The sequence below is a fragment of the Pan troglodytes genome, chromosome 1 (assembly GCF_028858775.2).
Source record: "Pan troglodytes isolate AG18354 chromosome 1, NHGRI_mPanTro3-v2.0_pri, whole genome shotgun sequence".
In the NCBI taxonomy this organism is placed as follows: domain Eukaryota; kingdom Metazoa; phylum Chordata; class Mammalia; order Primates; family Hominidae; genus Pan; species Pan troglodytes.
In genome coordinates this window covers 156,843,728-156,858,457 of record NC_072398.2, presented here as the reverse complement: position 1 = coordinate 156,858,457, position 14,730 = coordinate 156,843,728, and the positions used below count along the sequence as shown (strand labels likewise).

The 14,730-nt window shown below is 34.3% G+C and overlaps 1 protein-coding gene across 2 annotated transcripts in view; it reads right to left on the bottom strand.

Moving 5' to 3' along the window:
• Nucleotides 1–14,730, bottom strand: part of LRRIQ3 (leucine rich repeats and IQ motif containing 3) — a 172,471-nt gene that overhangs the window by 120,628 nt on the left and 37,113 nt on the right. For both annotated transcript variants that reach the window (XM_513491.7, XM_063800379.1), the window contains exon 4: nucleotides 8,962–9,095. In XM_513491.7, coding sequence (XP_513491.2) covers nucleotides 8,962–9,095 — 134 coding nt within the window. The remainder of the gene's footprint in view (nucleotides 1–8,961; nucleotides 9,096–14,730) is intronic.

Below are 14,730 nucleotides of genomic sequence, written 5' to 3'. Positions count from 1 at the left end.
AGGTAAATTACATAAAATGTCTGGCACACAGTGCCAAGCCAGAACTTGAATAAATTATCTGATGATTCTAATCCACTGTCAACTTTGAATAACACCAAAAAATTCACAGTAGGTAGGATAGTTGATTAGACCTAAATAGTTAATATTGTTTTATAATAAATAAAATAGTCTTTATAAGAGTTCCCTATGATTGGTCCGCCAAGGCGGCTCATACTTGTAATCCCAGCACTTTAGGAGGACAAGGCAGGCAGATTGCTTGAGCCCAGGAGTTGGAGACCAGCCTGGGCAACATTGCAAAACTCCATCTCTATAAAAAATACAAAAATGAGCCAGGCATGGCAATGCATGCCTGTGGTCCCAGCCACTCGGGAGGCTGAGGTGGAAGAATCGCTTGAGCCCAGGAAGGTGGAGGTTGCAGTGAGCTTAGATAACACCACTGCAGTCCATCCTGGACTACAGGTAAGACTCTGCATCAAAAGAAAAGAATTGCCTACGAACAAGAAAAATTAAAAAGCAAACTTAATTTGGTACACTTAATCTCTAAAATTTTCTAGGCAACAAGAACATTCTAAAAAAACTCCATATGAAATAAATACATTTTTCTCTTTTTATCTACTCTTTTTCTTTGGTCAACCATGAAAGATTCTAACTCATGATAAATAAAAACATTTTAAGGTATTTTTCAAACCCAATTAATTTGATATTTGATAACATAGGTTGCTACCCTGACAATCATAGTAGAGAATAATGATTTTATGTCAAAATGCTAATCATTTCAGGAGAGCTTTCCAATATCAACACAATGTCCATAAAATAAAGTGAAAGTGTCAGAAATCTTAAAAATTTAATTTAAAAGGCATGCATTATTGATAAAAACATGTTTTGGATACAGTTTTAACTGTTAGTCTGAGGGGGATTTCCTTATATGTGACTTGAGGCCTTTCTCTTGCTGTCTCTATCATTCTCTCTGCTTTTGTCTTTTGTCAGTTTAACTATAACATGCCATTGAGACGACCTTTTGGGGCTGAATCTTTTTGAGGACTTTTAAGCTTTCTGTATGTGGGTCTATATGTTTTGCAAGACTTAAGATGTTTTCAGCTATTATTTCATTAAATAGGTTTTCTTCATCTTTGTCCATCTCTTCTCCTTCTGGGTCTTTCAAAATGTGAGAATTTGGTCACTTTAAATTTCTCATTCAACAAGTCATGAATTGCTTTTCTGATATCTTTGTATTGTTTAACTGTGTTCCTTTATATCTCATTGAGTTCCTTTAAAATCATTAAAAAAATTTTTCAGCCATTTCAAATATATTTTTTCCTTTGGAATCTGTTTATAGAGATTTATTGTTTCTTTGGAGGCATTATGTTTCCTGCTTTTTCATGTTTCTTGTGTCCTTACATTGACATCTGTACATCTGGTGTTAACAGTTGCTTTTTCCAAATTTTGTAGGGAAGTACTTTTTGTTATAGATGCAACTACAGTGTTGGTTGGATAGGATGCTTTGACTTTGAATCTGGTGGGTGTAGTGGAGTAGTCTCAGTATAATTTATTTGACCATAATTAGCATCAGAAGTATCTGTGAGTTCTTCAGTGCCTGAGGCTGCGGTTGCTGGTAGAGGCTGTAGCAAGACTTTGCTGGTGACAGAGACACCAGTCAGGCCAGTCCTCAGTCACCAGTTGTGGCAGTGGTGGGCTAGACATGCTGGTCCTTAGGCCTCCACATGGCATACATGGGTGGCAGTAGTTATGGTTGTGGTTAGGCCAGTCCTTGGGCCTCAAGGATGTTGTAATTATAAAAGACACAGATAAAGAGATGCATAGGGTTGTTGTGGGGGAAGAAGCATGGAGCTTTCCTTGAGGAACCTTCACTTGTTCAGTTATTCAGTGAAAATTCTGTTTTTAAAGTACTTGTGAGATAACGTTAGATCCATCTAGATAATCTCTCCTAAGGTCAACTGATTAGTAAGTCATTTTAATTACATCTGCGTAATATCATTTGTCCTGCAACATAACATGATCATGCGAGTAACACCAGGGAACTAAAGCCATGTGGGTCACCTAGGAATTCTGTCTACCACATGTGAGAAGAGATTAAATAAGATCAAATCTTTGTTACCTTGAAACCATGCCAAGTGAGGACACAATTGGCTTATAATAGGTACACATTTTAGTCAACATGGTTCCAGGCAAAAGGGAGGAATGCCCATGGTGTTATTTTCCTCTTTTAGTCTGTTAATATAAGTGATTTTCTAATGTTAAACTAACCTTGTATTCCTGGAATAAATTATATTGGTTATAAGGTATTATTTTTTCTATATCATTGGATCTAATTTTCTAATATTGTATTCATGATTTTTACATCTGTATTCATGACACTGACCTGAAATTTTCTTTCTTGTAACGTCTTTGTAAGATTTTGATATTAAGGTTTTGTTGATCTCTCAAAATAATGTGTAAAGTGTTTTCTTTTACTCTCTGGGAAATTTATGTAAGATGGCATCATATTTTCCTTACATGTATAGAATAACTCATCAGTAAATTCATCCAGGCTCAATGTCTCTTTGTGAAAAGCACTTCAAGAATGTGTTCAATTTTTTAATGTATGTACAACTATTTAGTATTTTTATTTCTTCCTTTGTCAGCTTGAAAATTGTGTTTCTTCACAGAATTTTTTCATATCACATAAAAAATTGTAATTTTTGATATAAAGTTGTTCTTATTCTCTTTAATATCTGTAGACTTACAGCAATGTGCCTTTTTAAATTCTTTACGTTGGTAATTACTCTTTGCTTTATCAGTCTTGCTGGAGTACTACCAATTTCTCTCCACAAATAATGTATTCTTAAATATATTAATTTTTTCATGTGCATTTTCTCATGTTTATTGTATATTTGTATTCCATTTCATTCATTTCTGATACTACTTTTCTTATTCCCCTTTACTCTGTTTGGGTATAACTTCTGCTATTTTTCTATCTTCATGAGACAGATGCTTAGATTCTTGATATTCTAGCCTCTCTCTTTTGTTCATACATGCATTTGTAGCTGCTAGGCAATAGTTATTATTTTGTCTTTTGCTTTCAAATATTCTGTGGCAGAAACTGCCACTCAATTCCAATTCTCTTTTTAATCCTTATAACAGTAGCCAAATTTCATACAGGTGACAAAGTGATCAGATAAAAGACCCTATTTCTTAGCTGCCAGTGTACCCATACAACTAAATTCTGGCCAAGGAAATGTAGGAAAGGGGAATTCTGGCTAACGAAATGTAGGAAAAGGGAAATGCAGTATATCCGATAAGGGTGATTAAAATTGCTGTTATAATCAGGAGATGTGCCCCTTTCTGCCATTCAGTATTGCCTGTCTTCCAGCATAAAATCAGATGTAAAGATTGGAACTCTGGCAGCCATTTTGACCATAAATGACCTTGAAGATAAAACACACAAATTAGAAAGGTAGATTGAAAAGTTAGAGGAAGGTTGGATCCTTGATTTTGTGCAGTATCACAGGCCTGGACTTCTTGAACCACAGACTCTTCTCACATAAAAAACAAAACTTCTGCCTAGTTTAAGCCAAGATATTGGGGATCCCTCTTACATAGAACTGAATTGAATAAGTAAAACATACAAATATATTATTTCTTCTTTTTTAATTATCAAATTTACTAAAGCTTCAGGAAATTGTAATATATAGTGATGATTATGGGCCTCCTTATCTTGCTCCCCATTGGATAAGATAACGTACTATTTTGCTATTATTTTCCAATATGTATATCAATGTATTTTAATCATATTTACTGGAAAACGCAGTCTAAGTATCTTAGACTTTTCTCGCTTCTGCTAAAACCTAGTTTATTATAGCCCTAGCATTTAGATGGTTCCTACATTAACATTACCTGCAAAAAGAAATTTGCAACCATACAATCAGACAATCAGAGTTAAACATTTTTCCTGGAAAATAAGCTGAAATTTGTCTTTCTAAAACTTTCACTCACTATACCTGATTCTTTTATCTATTTTACTTACAGAAAATATTCAACAATTTGAGGTCAACTATTTGAATTGCCTTAAATTTACTCTTCTGATACTTATATATCCAAGTTCCCCTAATCATACCTCTCATGATATGACTACAGGATATTTCATTTCTCTCCACCTTATATGTTTTAAGAAATAAATATTTATTTAATAAATATCACCTAAAATGTGAAAGTCACAGAAATTTAGTTTGCCAGAAATAGTTATTGAATGATGCTTTTTTTTTTTTTTTTTTTTTTTTTTTTTTAGATGGAGTCTTGCTCTGTCACCAGGCTGGAGTGCAGTGGCGCGATCTCGGCTCACTACAACCTCCGCCTCCTGGGTTCAAGCAATTCTCCTGCCTCAGCCTCCTGAGTAGCTGGGACTACAGGTATGCACCACCATGCTCAGCTAATTTTTGTATTTTTAGTAGAGACGGGGTTTCACCATGTTGGCCAGAATGCTCTCGATCTCTTGACCTCGTGATCTGCCCACCTCAGCCTGAATGATGCTTTTAACATGTAAACACTACTTTTTAAAGGCACTGTGGGATAATAGTTATGGCAGTGGCATAGTTTTCTAATTTCTCCAGATTCCTTCACAGAAACAAACATAACAACTAGAAGGCAATTTTTTTTAAATATCTACAACAGTACTATGTGACAAGGTATCCTCAGGAAATCTAAAATGTGAATGAATGGGGAAAAATCATAGACAATTGTGAGCCCACTGCTGTGTTAGCAATTATTCAGGAGTAAACAGACAAAAGTAATGAGGCATTTGATGGATAGAAACAAAATAAATAGAACAGAAGCTAAATCCGTGGTGGGGGGATGGGCATTAGTGTGTGAATACAATAAATAAAAAGTCTATGGTAAGATCTAAAGGATCTGAAGCATTCCGGGACTCTAAACCCCCAAAACTAACCAGCCAAAACTCTCTTACAGGTCAAAGCCCAAAGTGAGGAGAATTTCCTGGGAAAATAATAGTAATTGAGTAGCAGAGAAAAACAGTGAAAAGAGAGAGCAAAATATCCACATTAACAGGGAGGTAATAGAAACCACAGCCAGAGACAGCAGAAAGAGAACCACGATACTGTGGATGCTACACAAACACAATAGGAGTAGTTTTAAATACTAAAATAAGAAAAGCTTTTCCTTAAAGTTCAGAAAAACTAATTTTATAGAAACAGCAATGCAGAAAAATCACTATCTCGTCCTTTACAGAATTATAATAAGAAGAAAATAAAGAGCATAACAATATCATTGTAGACAATGGAAGCAGGCCAGAAAGTGAACCTTATAAAAAATAAAAATAAAATTACACCTATTATTTCAAAATGAACAAAAAGATAGCAAGAAAATTATATAAGACATGTAAGAGAAAATTTAGAAATGCAGTGATAGAAATGAGAAAAAAATCAATATTTAAAAACTAATTTTATATATAAAGACTAAACCAGAAGGATTATAATTATAAATGAAAACAACAAAAAATTTCCTAAGTGAAATAGACTAAAATAAGAAATATTTTAAAATTAAAAAGAAAATCAGTAGAAAAAGAACTACCATCACTATGATAAATGAATATGAGTAACTATTCAACAAACTATTTCAACAATATATCTCCAGTCTAATCATTAAAAAAATCCTGCAACAAATCTTGAATTGTATTAAATACATTGTTGATAGTAGTGTGTAGTAGCGATTATGAAACTATTTTGTGTATATTGTAGGATTAAGCTAATGAGTAAAATTAATAATGTTGGCAACCAAAATTCGAAGGGAAATATAATGTTGAATGAAAGCAGTGACTAACCCTCTGTGTTGGATTAACATTTGGGGTGTTAACATGAAATTATGATGGAAAGAATAATCCATATTCTGTCTGCTAAAATGGGCTAGGAATAATGACACCCCAATAGCAATGAATACATCTAGTTTCTAGATCTTACTTTCCAAATACCATTCCTTACTGAAAGGACTAGAGCTGTTTGGAAAAGCTGACTTCAGGGGTGTTGTTAGAAAAGTAAAAGGAGCATGGAATTTGGAATGTGTTAATACCGGAACCTGATATTTATTTACATGCGGTTTCATCTTTTCATAACTGACCACAAATGACCAACACAAAATGGCTTTCTAATATTGATTCATATCTTAGCCTCCCCACCAAGTTTAAACTCTTAATGTTTCATCTGTAAAACAGAAAATACAGAAAGACTCAAAAGCTCTGTTTTATTAAATAATATAATGGATTAATGTACCTAACATGGTGCTTTACATATATTGCACATTCAATAAATGTTTGTTTCCTATATTTTTTTCCATTCTTTTTTTTTTTACAACCCATCAAGACAACCAATAATCCTCCCCATGATCTCAGTATAGCTGCCTTTACGTAGGTTTAGGAGGCTATCAATCTAATTACAACATTTCATTCTAACAATAAAAGTATACTTTCCTTATATAGTATCACTCGTACTAGAAATACTACCACTCTAAAAGATAATAGCATTAATCATAATAATTTTATAAATTTTGGCCATATATATTTCAAGTACTTAAACTTAAAAATTTCGAAGTACAAAATATTTGGGTGTCAGGAGACATTTCTCATGCCTAGAAATAGAGACACAAGAAGACTAATCACTCGGACCCTAGGTTGTGGGAATCTATAGTTGCCTCTCAGGGGAGCTCTTCATATTTCCTAATTCTTACTTTCACTTTTCCATGCATGAATCCAGATCTGATTTCAGCTCCCACTGTCTCTCCATTTGCTGATGTATTAATCAATTCAGAAAGTATTTTTGAGCACCTAACATGTGTCAGGCATTCTGTTACATATTAAAGATACAGAGTGGAAAACAGAGATACAGTCTCATAGAGTTTATAGTAAATCTGGAGATATAGGTAACTATAGAGACGACTATAATACGGTATGGTAAGAGCTTGTGATAATAAAAGTATGTGAAACACATCAAAGAGGCAATATCCCAAACATTTGTCCTAAACAAATAGAAAGCCACTGGAGGACTTTAACTTGGTGAATAAAATGATTAAATTTGTATTTTTGAAAGATTACTGTCTGCATGCTGGAAGGGAGCAAGAAATCCAAGGAAAATTTCCCATGGGGCCAAATAACACAGAGAGCACTAAATATAACAACAACAATGATAATTAAATTTTTAAGGCCGGGCGCGGTAGTTCACGCTTGTAATCCCAGCACTTTGGGGGGCCAAGGCGTGCGGATCACGAGGTCAGGAGATTGAGACCATCCTGGCTAACACGGTGGAACCCCGTCTCTACTAAAAATATAAAAAATTAGCCGGGCGTGGCGGCGGGTGCCTGTAGTCCCAGCTACTGGGGAGGCTGAGGCAGGAGAATGGCGTGAACCTGGAAGTCAGAGGTTGCAGCGAGCCGAGATCGCGCCACTGCACTGCAGCCTGGGCGACAGAGCGAGACTCCTTCTCAAAAAAAAAAAAAAAAAAAAAAAAAGTAATATCTATTTTTGTCAGGTGCTAAGAGCATTATATTGATCATCTCAATTCCCACAAATAGAAATAAGTACTTTTTTTATCCCCTGTTCTTTACAATTTTACAGATAAAGAAATTCAAGCCCAGCATAGATAAGTAATGTAACTAATGGAACAGAGCTTTAAAGAGAGAGAAAATACAAATCATCTTGTCTTGAACCCTGCCATATATTATTACTGAAATCTCTTCCTGCAAAACTCTCTATTCATACATGCTTAGTTTTTAAAGATTGTTCCCATGAACAAAGTTTTAATCTCATGTTACATGAGCGTCAGTGAGAACCTTCATTCTACCAGAGAAAAAAATCCCTGCGGAATAAACTAAAAACAAGACCCTTTAATTAGATCTGTATTTAATATAAAGAGCACATTAAATTCCAATGCAAAATAAAGACAGAATTAATATTTTAAATAAGTATGCACTTTTCAGCAACTGCCTGATTGATTCTTTTGCACCTCCTTTACTCAGGTAATTTGACTTGTCTCCAATGTGAGATTATGTTCTCTCATATTTTGACCTCAGTGTGGAAAATTATGTGGAACCACTTCCTCAGAAGTCGGAGGCACTGTATTTATGGTCAGTTTCACTACTTATTCCTCATACTTGTTTCTCTTTATCAGGACTATTGCCACCTATGATTTAGCATATATTGGCTTGTGCTGGAAGGCATTGCATCTCATTGTGTCTATCTTACCACAGAATGTTGAATCTCATTTCAGTGAAACTTCCTAATCTTGCTTTATCAACAAATGTCTGTTTTCTTATTCCAGATCTACGTCAATCCTATCTATATTTCAGGGCCAAATTTTATTTCTATCTTCTGAACTTTACCAATTAGAATAAGCTATATGAATGTTTTCATTTAGTTTTTCATATGTTTGACGTTTGGTATGACCAATACTATAAATTGATGACAGAGTATCCTATCATATCTCTGCAGGTACAATGTTGAGAAATTCTAGCAAAAAGGTTTCCATTTATTTGCAAAGCTTAGCTACTGCAAAGGAATGTAAGAAACAAGAAAAGAGGAAAAGACAACTAAATAAAGGACAATATAGATTGATGTGGTAGCAGATGTGACAGCAAAATTGTATTCGCATCTAAACAAAATATAAAATCTTCCATGTATGTTCCATGTTTTATATTCTATTGTATCCCATTATATAATCCATGGCTTACATTTGTATTTATATGGTAAGTTGAAAAGAAAAAATAAAATATCAAATGTTGATTATGTTAAATATTATATTACTATAGAGTCTGTGGTATTTTTCTTAAAGTTAGGTTAAACAGACTATACCATTTTAATGATAGAGAATACAAAAATGCAAATTATTGGAGAATTGACTTCTTATCATTTATTTCTTCACCTTCTTATTTCAATATTCAAATGGTAAAGAAAACAAAACATACCTCAAATTTTTTCTAACTAAGAAACCACGTATCCATCTTTGAACAATCAAAACTGGTGAATTATGAGCCAGAATTGCATTAATTTTTGAAGTAATATGTTTAATATTATTAATTTCCTCTTCATAGGTTGTTCCCTGTATAAAGAAAATATAATTAATAATTTTTATCTTTCATGAAAGTATTTTCAAAAGATATTTTAAATTTGGTAATCTATTGGTTTAAATAAACTAACAAAATGTTCACAAGGTCTTACAGGCATTATAGTTAAATTATGATATGGTTGGATGTTTGTGCCCTCCAAATCTTATGTTGAAATGCAATCCCCAATGTTAGAGATAGGGGCTTGTGGGAGGTATTGGATCATGGCGGCTGTTCCCTCCTGAATGGCTTAGTGTCATCCCTTTGATGATGAGTGACTTCTTGCTCATATAGTTCACATGAGATCTGGTTGTGGGACCACCCCTTCTGTCTCCTGCTCCCTCTCTCACCATGTGACTTGCCTGCCTCCCATTCACCTTCCACCATGATTGTAGGTTTCCTGAGGCCCTTACCAGAAGCAGATGCCAGCACCATACTTCCTATATACCCTATAGAACCATGAGCCAAAATAAACCTCTTTTCTTTATAAATTACCCAGCCTCAGGTATTTCTTTATAGCAATGAAACTGAGTAATAAAAATAATAAATACATTTTTATTATTAGAGTAAAAGAACAATAATTAGTAGCATCAAGTAATTTCAATTCTCTACACAAAACATAAGATTCTTGATGATAACTTTTTCCATTAAAGATTATTTTCCCAATCTGATAATATATGTATAAAATTTTAACCATAATCATTCTGCTCTCTAAATGGTAGTGGCACAAACAGGTGTCCAATGAAACTGCAAATACTCTGTCAGCCCCCGTAAAGAAAATTGATATACTTTGATTCATAAAATAATGTATAGTAGTTAAAAATTTTGTTGTAGCTTAACTAGAATGTTGGACACTTTTATTGGAACACAGCAAATTATCTTGGAAAAGAACCTGTATTGGCTTTGAGAAAGATCTCCTTTCCTGAAAATTTTTAGATTTGAGATCGTAGGCTCAGTATATTTCATTGACAACTTGACTGGTTAGAAATAAGGTCACTGTTTATGTTTTGAATGTAAGATAATGCATTAAAAATACTGACAATTGCATTGTTCATGAAGCACCTCTTCTGAAGATTATCAACCCTATTACACTTAAAACATACACCTTTTCCGCATATACACTCAATAAAAAAGTTTACAGGAAACAAAAAAAAAATCACAACACCTTGCAGATTAGTGCTGCTTCCGATTTATACTTTCAAACACTCATTGCTAATTATAAACTTATTTCCTTGGCTCTGTCTTTATTCTATTCCCAACATTAGCTACTGAAAACCTTTGACACTATTCAATACTCTTCCAGTCCATTCCCTGGAGCTTCCTAAACACTCTGCTTCTTTTTTCACAGAGAAACTAGAGCCATCAAGTCTGAACTCCATCAATTAACTCCCCTCCATTCTCTGTAAATTTAACTATATTCCTATCTATACTGAGTAGAAGTGCCTTCTACTCAAACTTAAAACAAGAAGTAACACTTTTTTTGTCTAAGATTGGCACTCTATTATGAGTCTCATATCTATTTTCTAAGGCTCTCCCTCTGCTAGCACTATCTGTTCATATATAAAGATGATATAACTTTACCTATCCTTAAATCCTAACTCTCAATCCTTTATATCTAACTTTCATTAAGAGCCCAAAATCTAGAAACAGAATTCCACGTTTGTTTCTCCCACTTTCTTTTTTTTTTTTTTTTCCTATATCTCATTCCACTGGCTTCTATCCCTATCATCCAAGGGCACTTTTTTAGAGTTAACATTGGACATTCCCTCCTTGAAACACTTGCCTTAGATTCTGTACTACACTTCTTTCAGTTTTCCTCTAAATCTTGTTTACTTCTGCACTTCAAAAAAAAACTATATATACCATGTTTATCACTTCATTGTTACATTGAAAGAATTTTCTCCATGTTGCTTTTTAATCTCTACACATCCTCCAAATGACCACTTCTAAGTTCATAGCTTGAACACTCACTTTTGTGCTACAGACTCGCAGATTTCTATGTTTAGGCCTGACCTCTCTTCTGAGCTACGTAACAATATAGTCAAACTGATATCTAACTAAATACAACTTTCCCAAATATGAATCTTCTTTCCCAACCTGCTTTCTCATATACACTACCTTAGTAAATGGTACCACTGCCCACAGTTGCCTAAACCAGAAACCCTGGAACCATCCTAGGTTCTCTCTTTTTTTATGCTTCCTGGCATGCAAATGTTACTAGATGCAGTACATTCAACATCCCAAATATCAGTCTTACCTCTCTTTTTCTTCTATTTTCTGCCATTGCTTTTCCTATGTCTTTAACACCACTTCCGTAACTTACTAAAATTCTCCTAACTTATATCTTCATTAATTCCTGTTCCCCCACTTTCTCCAAACCATAAAATGCACTATTGCTAGATTGAGCATTCCAAAATGCAAATCTTATCATATGACATTCTAGATTAATATATTTATTGGCTTGCCAATGAAAGACAAATTACAAATGTCTTGGTTTGCCACACTAAGTCCTTCTTGATCTAGTCCCATCCTAGCTCCTTAATCTCATCTCCATTTATCCTACATAGAATTACCTGATAATCAAACTTAAATGCTTTTTGCCATCTGTATTTCTTGAACTGCCTTTTTCAATGATTTGTCTCACAATTTTAGTCTTTGGGAGACTCAGTTCCTTCCCCCAAGAAGACTTTCTTGATGTTGATCTGCATTCAGTGTCTTTATACAATATTATCCTGTGTCGTGTGAAATAATTCATTTGTCACTCTCGACAATGTTGAGTTTTACCTGACCCCTGTGTTCTTGGAAAACAGTGAAAGTTAAGAAATCTCCTCAGTCCTTTGTTTCAGGAAATGGCTTACTGAAAAGAAGCACCCTGCTCTTTATGACTGACTTAAATAATACTCTTGGATGCCTTTCTTGTTTGTTTATAACAAGACCTGACACAGACCTTCCAAATTCCCATTCTTCCCTTCTTTAACAATTAGCTGAAAGGTTTTGTCCCCACCAATCAATTGGAATAAAATATTTGTTAGCCCAACTCTAGTTGAGATTATTTCCTTCCCCTGGGCCCCTGAACTTTGGCCCACCATCAGCCCCAGCCAGCACACAGTCTCCCTTTAACAGCCCCTCTTAAGAATAGGTTTTTCTCAGGGTAAAACAGTCTGTGCTCTAAGGTCAGACCATACCACTTTTCTTCATTCCACTTCCCCACATTCATTTATTTATAGTCTTGTTTATTCCTCCTTATAAATGAGAAATTATTTTGCCTAACCATTATGACTTTTGCAGATCTTATGGTCAGAACATTCTCCACATTGTAATAATCCCACTCTGCCTATTGCAATAGTTCCTTTCCCTCACGTGCAATCAGCTTTTTGAATAAGGTCTCTATTTATTAATCCTGATGTTTTTAGCTGACAAATTATTCTTTAATGCAATCATTGGTGTATCTTCTCCATATAAGCTCACCAAATTTAACAACTCTTCATCCTACATATCTGGACTAACTGAGATATCTGGTCTATAACTGGCATTTGATTATCAATTGACTGTTAAAATACTAAGTAATCATCATCGTTGGCCTCCAAGCGTGACTTAACAATGTCAATCAATTTATTCTTGTAACTCAATTATTTTGCATGGCTACAAAGACATCACACTCTTTTTCTCCCTTTTAAACTTTTCTTAGTCTGTTTTGCTGGTTCATTTTCTTCTGCAAACATTTAAACATTTGATTTAACTTAGATTTTCATTCTTTTTCATCTTTCTTGGCTAACTCTTCTCAAGTGATCACCTTCCTTGTTATATCTTACTGCCTCACATACCTAGATTATCCACATAGCTGTAATCTCCTGTCAGACATTCTTTCTTAAATTACAGGCATATAAAATAAACTTCCAATTCCATTTATTTACTTTCATGTCAAAACTATAAATAATTATCTCCCTAACTTGAATCAATCCACACTCATATTGTATTATCTATATAGTCATAAAAACGATTCTTCGTCGTGTCAACCAAGTAATAAACCCATATTCTTCTTTCTCTCGCACCTTTTTCCATTCAATAAATCACTAAATTCTATCAAATAGCCCTTCAATCTGTTCCTTATACACTATACCTCAACTATTATAATAGACTCCTAATTCCCCTATATTCAATTTCCCTCCACTCCAAAATTACAGAATACAGGATGATTTTTCTAGAATAAAAATCAGGTCATATAAATGCCTGAAATGTTTCCCCAAGATCTTGCAAGATAAAGTCCTGTCTCCTTAGTATTACATATAACACCCTTTGCTATTTTAATCCCGTTTTTGTCTCCAGCATCATTTGACATGCCCAAACATATCCTCTAAACTCCAAGAACACGAAACTACTTGTTGTCACTTGCATGTGCCAAGCTCTATCAATACCTCTGTGCCTTTGCAAATGCTTTCCACTCTGCCTCACAGGCTCTTCACTCATGCCAACACTTCTATTTGCCTAGTGATTTCTTACATTCAAAAAATTCATCAGAAATATAAATACTTCTGCATTTTTTCCTGTGATTAGAGAATTGAACTTCAAAGATTTTTAAAGAAAATATATGTACTTTGCTCACAGAATTTTTCCCAGTACTCAGATTCATGGTGTTTTATCCATTATTTCCTTGATTATTGCTTCTCCTTTATTTGCTTTAATTTTCTCTACCATAATTCCATCCTATTTATAAATATTACATGAATGTCTACATTGTTTCTCATAACTTTATGTATTTATTCTCATTTTGGTGAAGCCACTCTGTCAAAGGTCAGTTTCTCATATTGAATTTTTTATTTAGCTTATCAACTATTTCAGTTATGTGGCTGAGTCTAAGTTCTTTTCTGAAGCTCCTAACTGCTCTCACACGAGTCCTATCATATACCATTTGATATTTACTGTAACCCTGACTGTACTTGAATATCTCCATGAAACCTATTCTGTAGTAATGGATCCTGTCACTTGTTCTATCGTCACCCTGAAAACATAGAGGGTTTTGCAGAATTTCCTCTAGTTCCTGTGATTTTATAACATTTTTCAGGAAGAATAGCTTAAAGTCAGGCTGCCTTAGTTTCTTCTTTTGATTCAGTTATGTCTTAGTCCATCTGGGTAGCTACAACAAAATACAGAGTCTGAGTAGCTTATAAACAACAGAAACTTATTTCTATCAGTTCTGGAGGCTGGGAAGTCCAAGATAAAGCTACTGGCAGTTTTAGTGTTGGATTAAGGCCCATTTCCTGGTCCATAGATGGTACCTTCCCACTGTGTCCTCACGTAATGGAAAGGGGACGGATCTCTCTGGGGCCTCTTTACAAAGAACACGAATCCTATTTATGAGGGTTCTACCCTCATGACCTAATCACCTCCAAAAGTCTCCACCTCCAAATACCATCATATTGGAGATTAGATTTTAGCATGTAAATTTTAGACTGGCCACATTTAGACCATAGCAGTCTCACCTTCATCGTATCCGACAAAAAGTCTTTGCTATGTCTAGAATTATCCAGAGCTAATAATATTTTGTAAGAATATTATCTTTTACTAGTTTCTAGTATAGATGTGATTTCCACAAATCTATATGTTTCTTTGTTAATTACATTTGTGCTCATG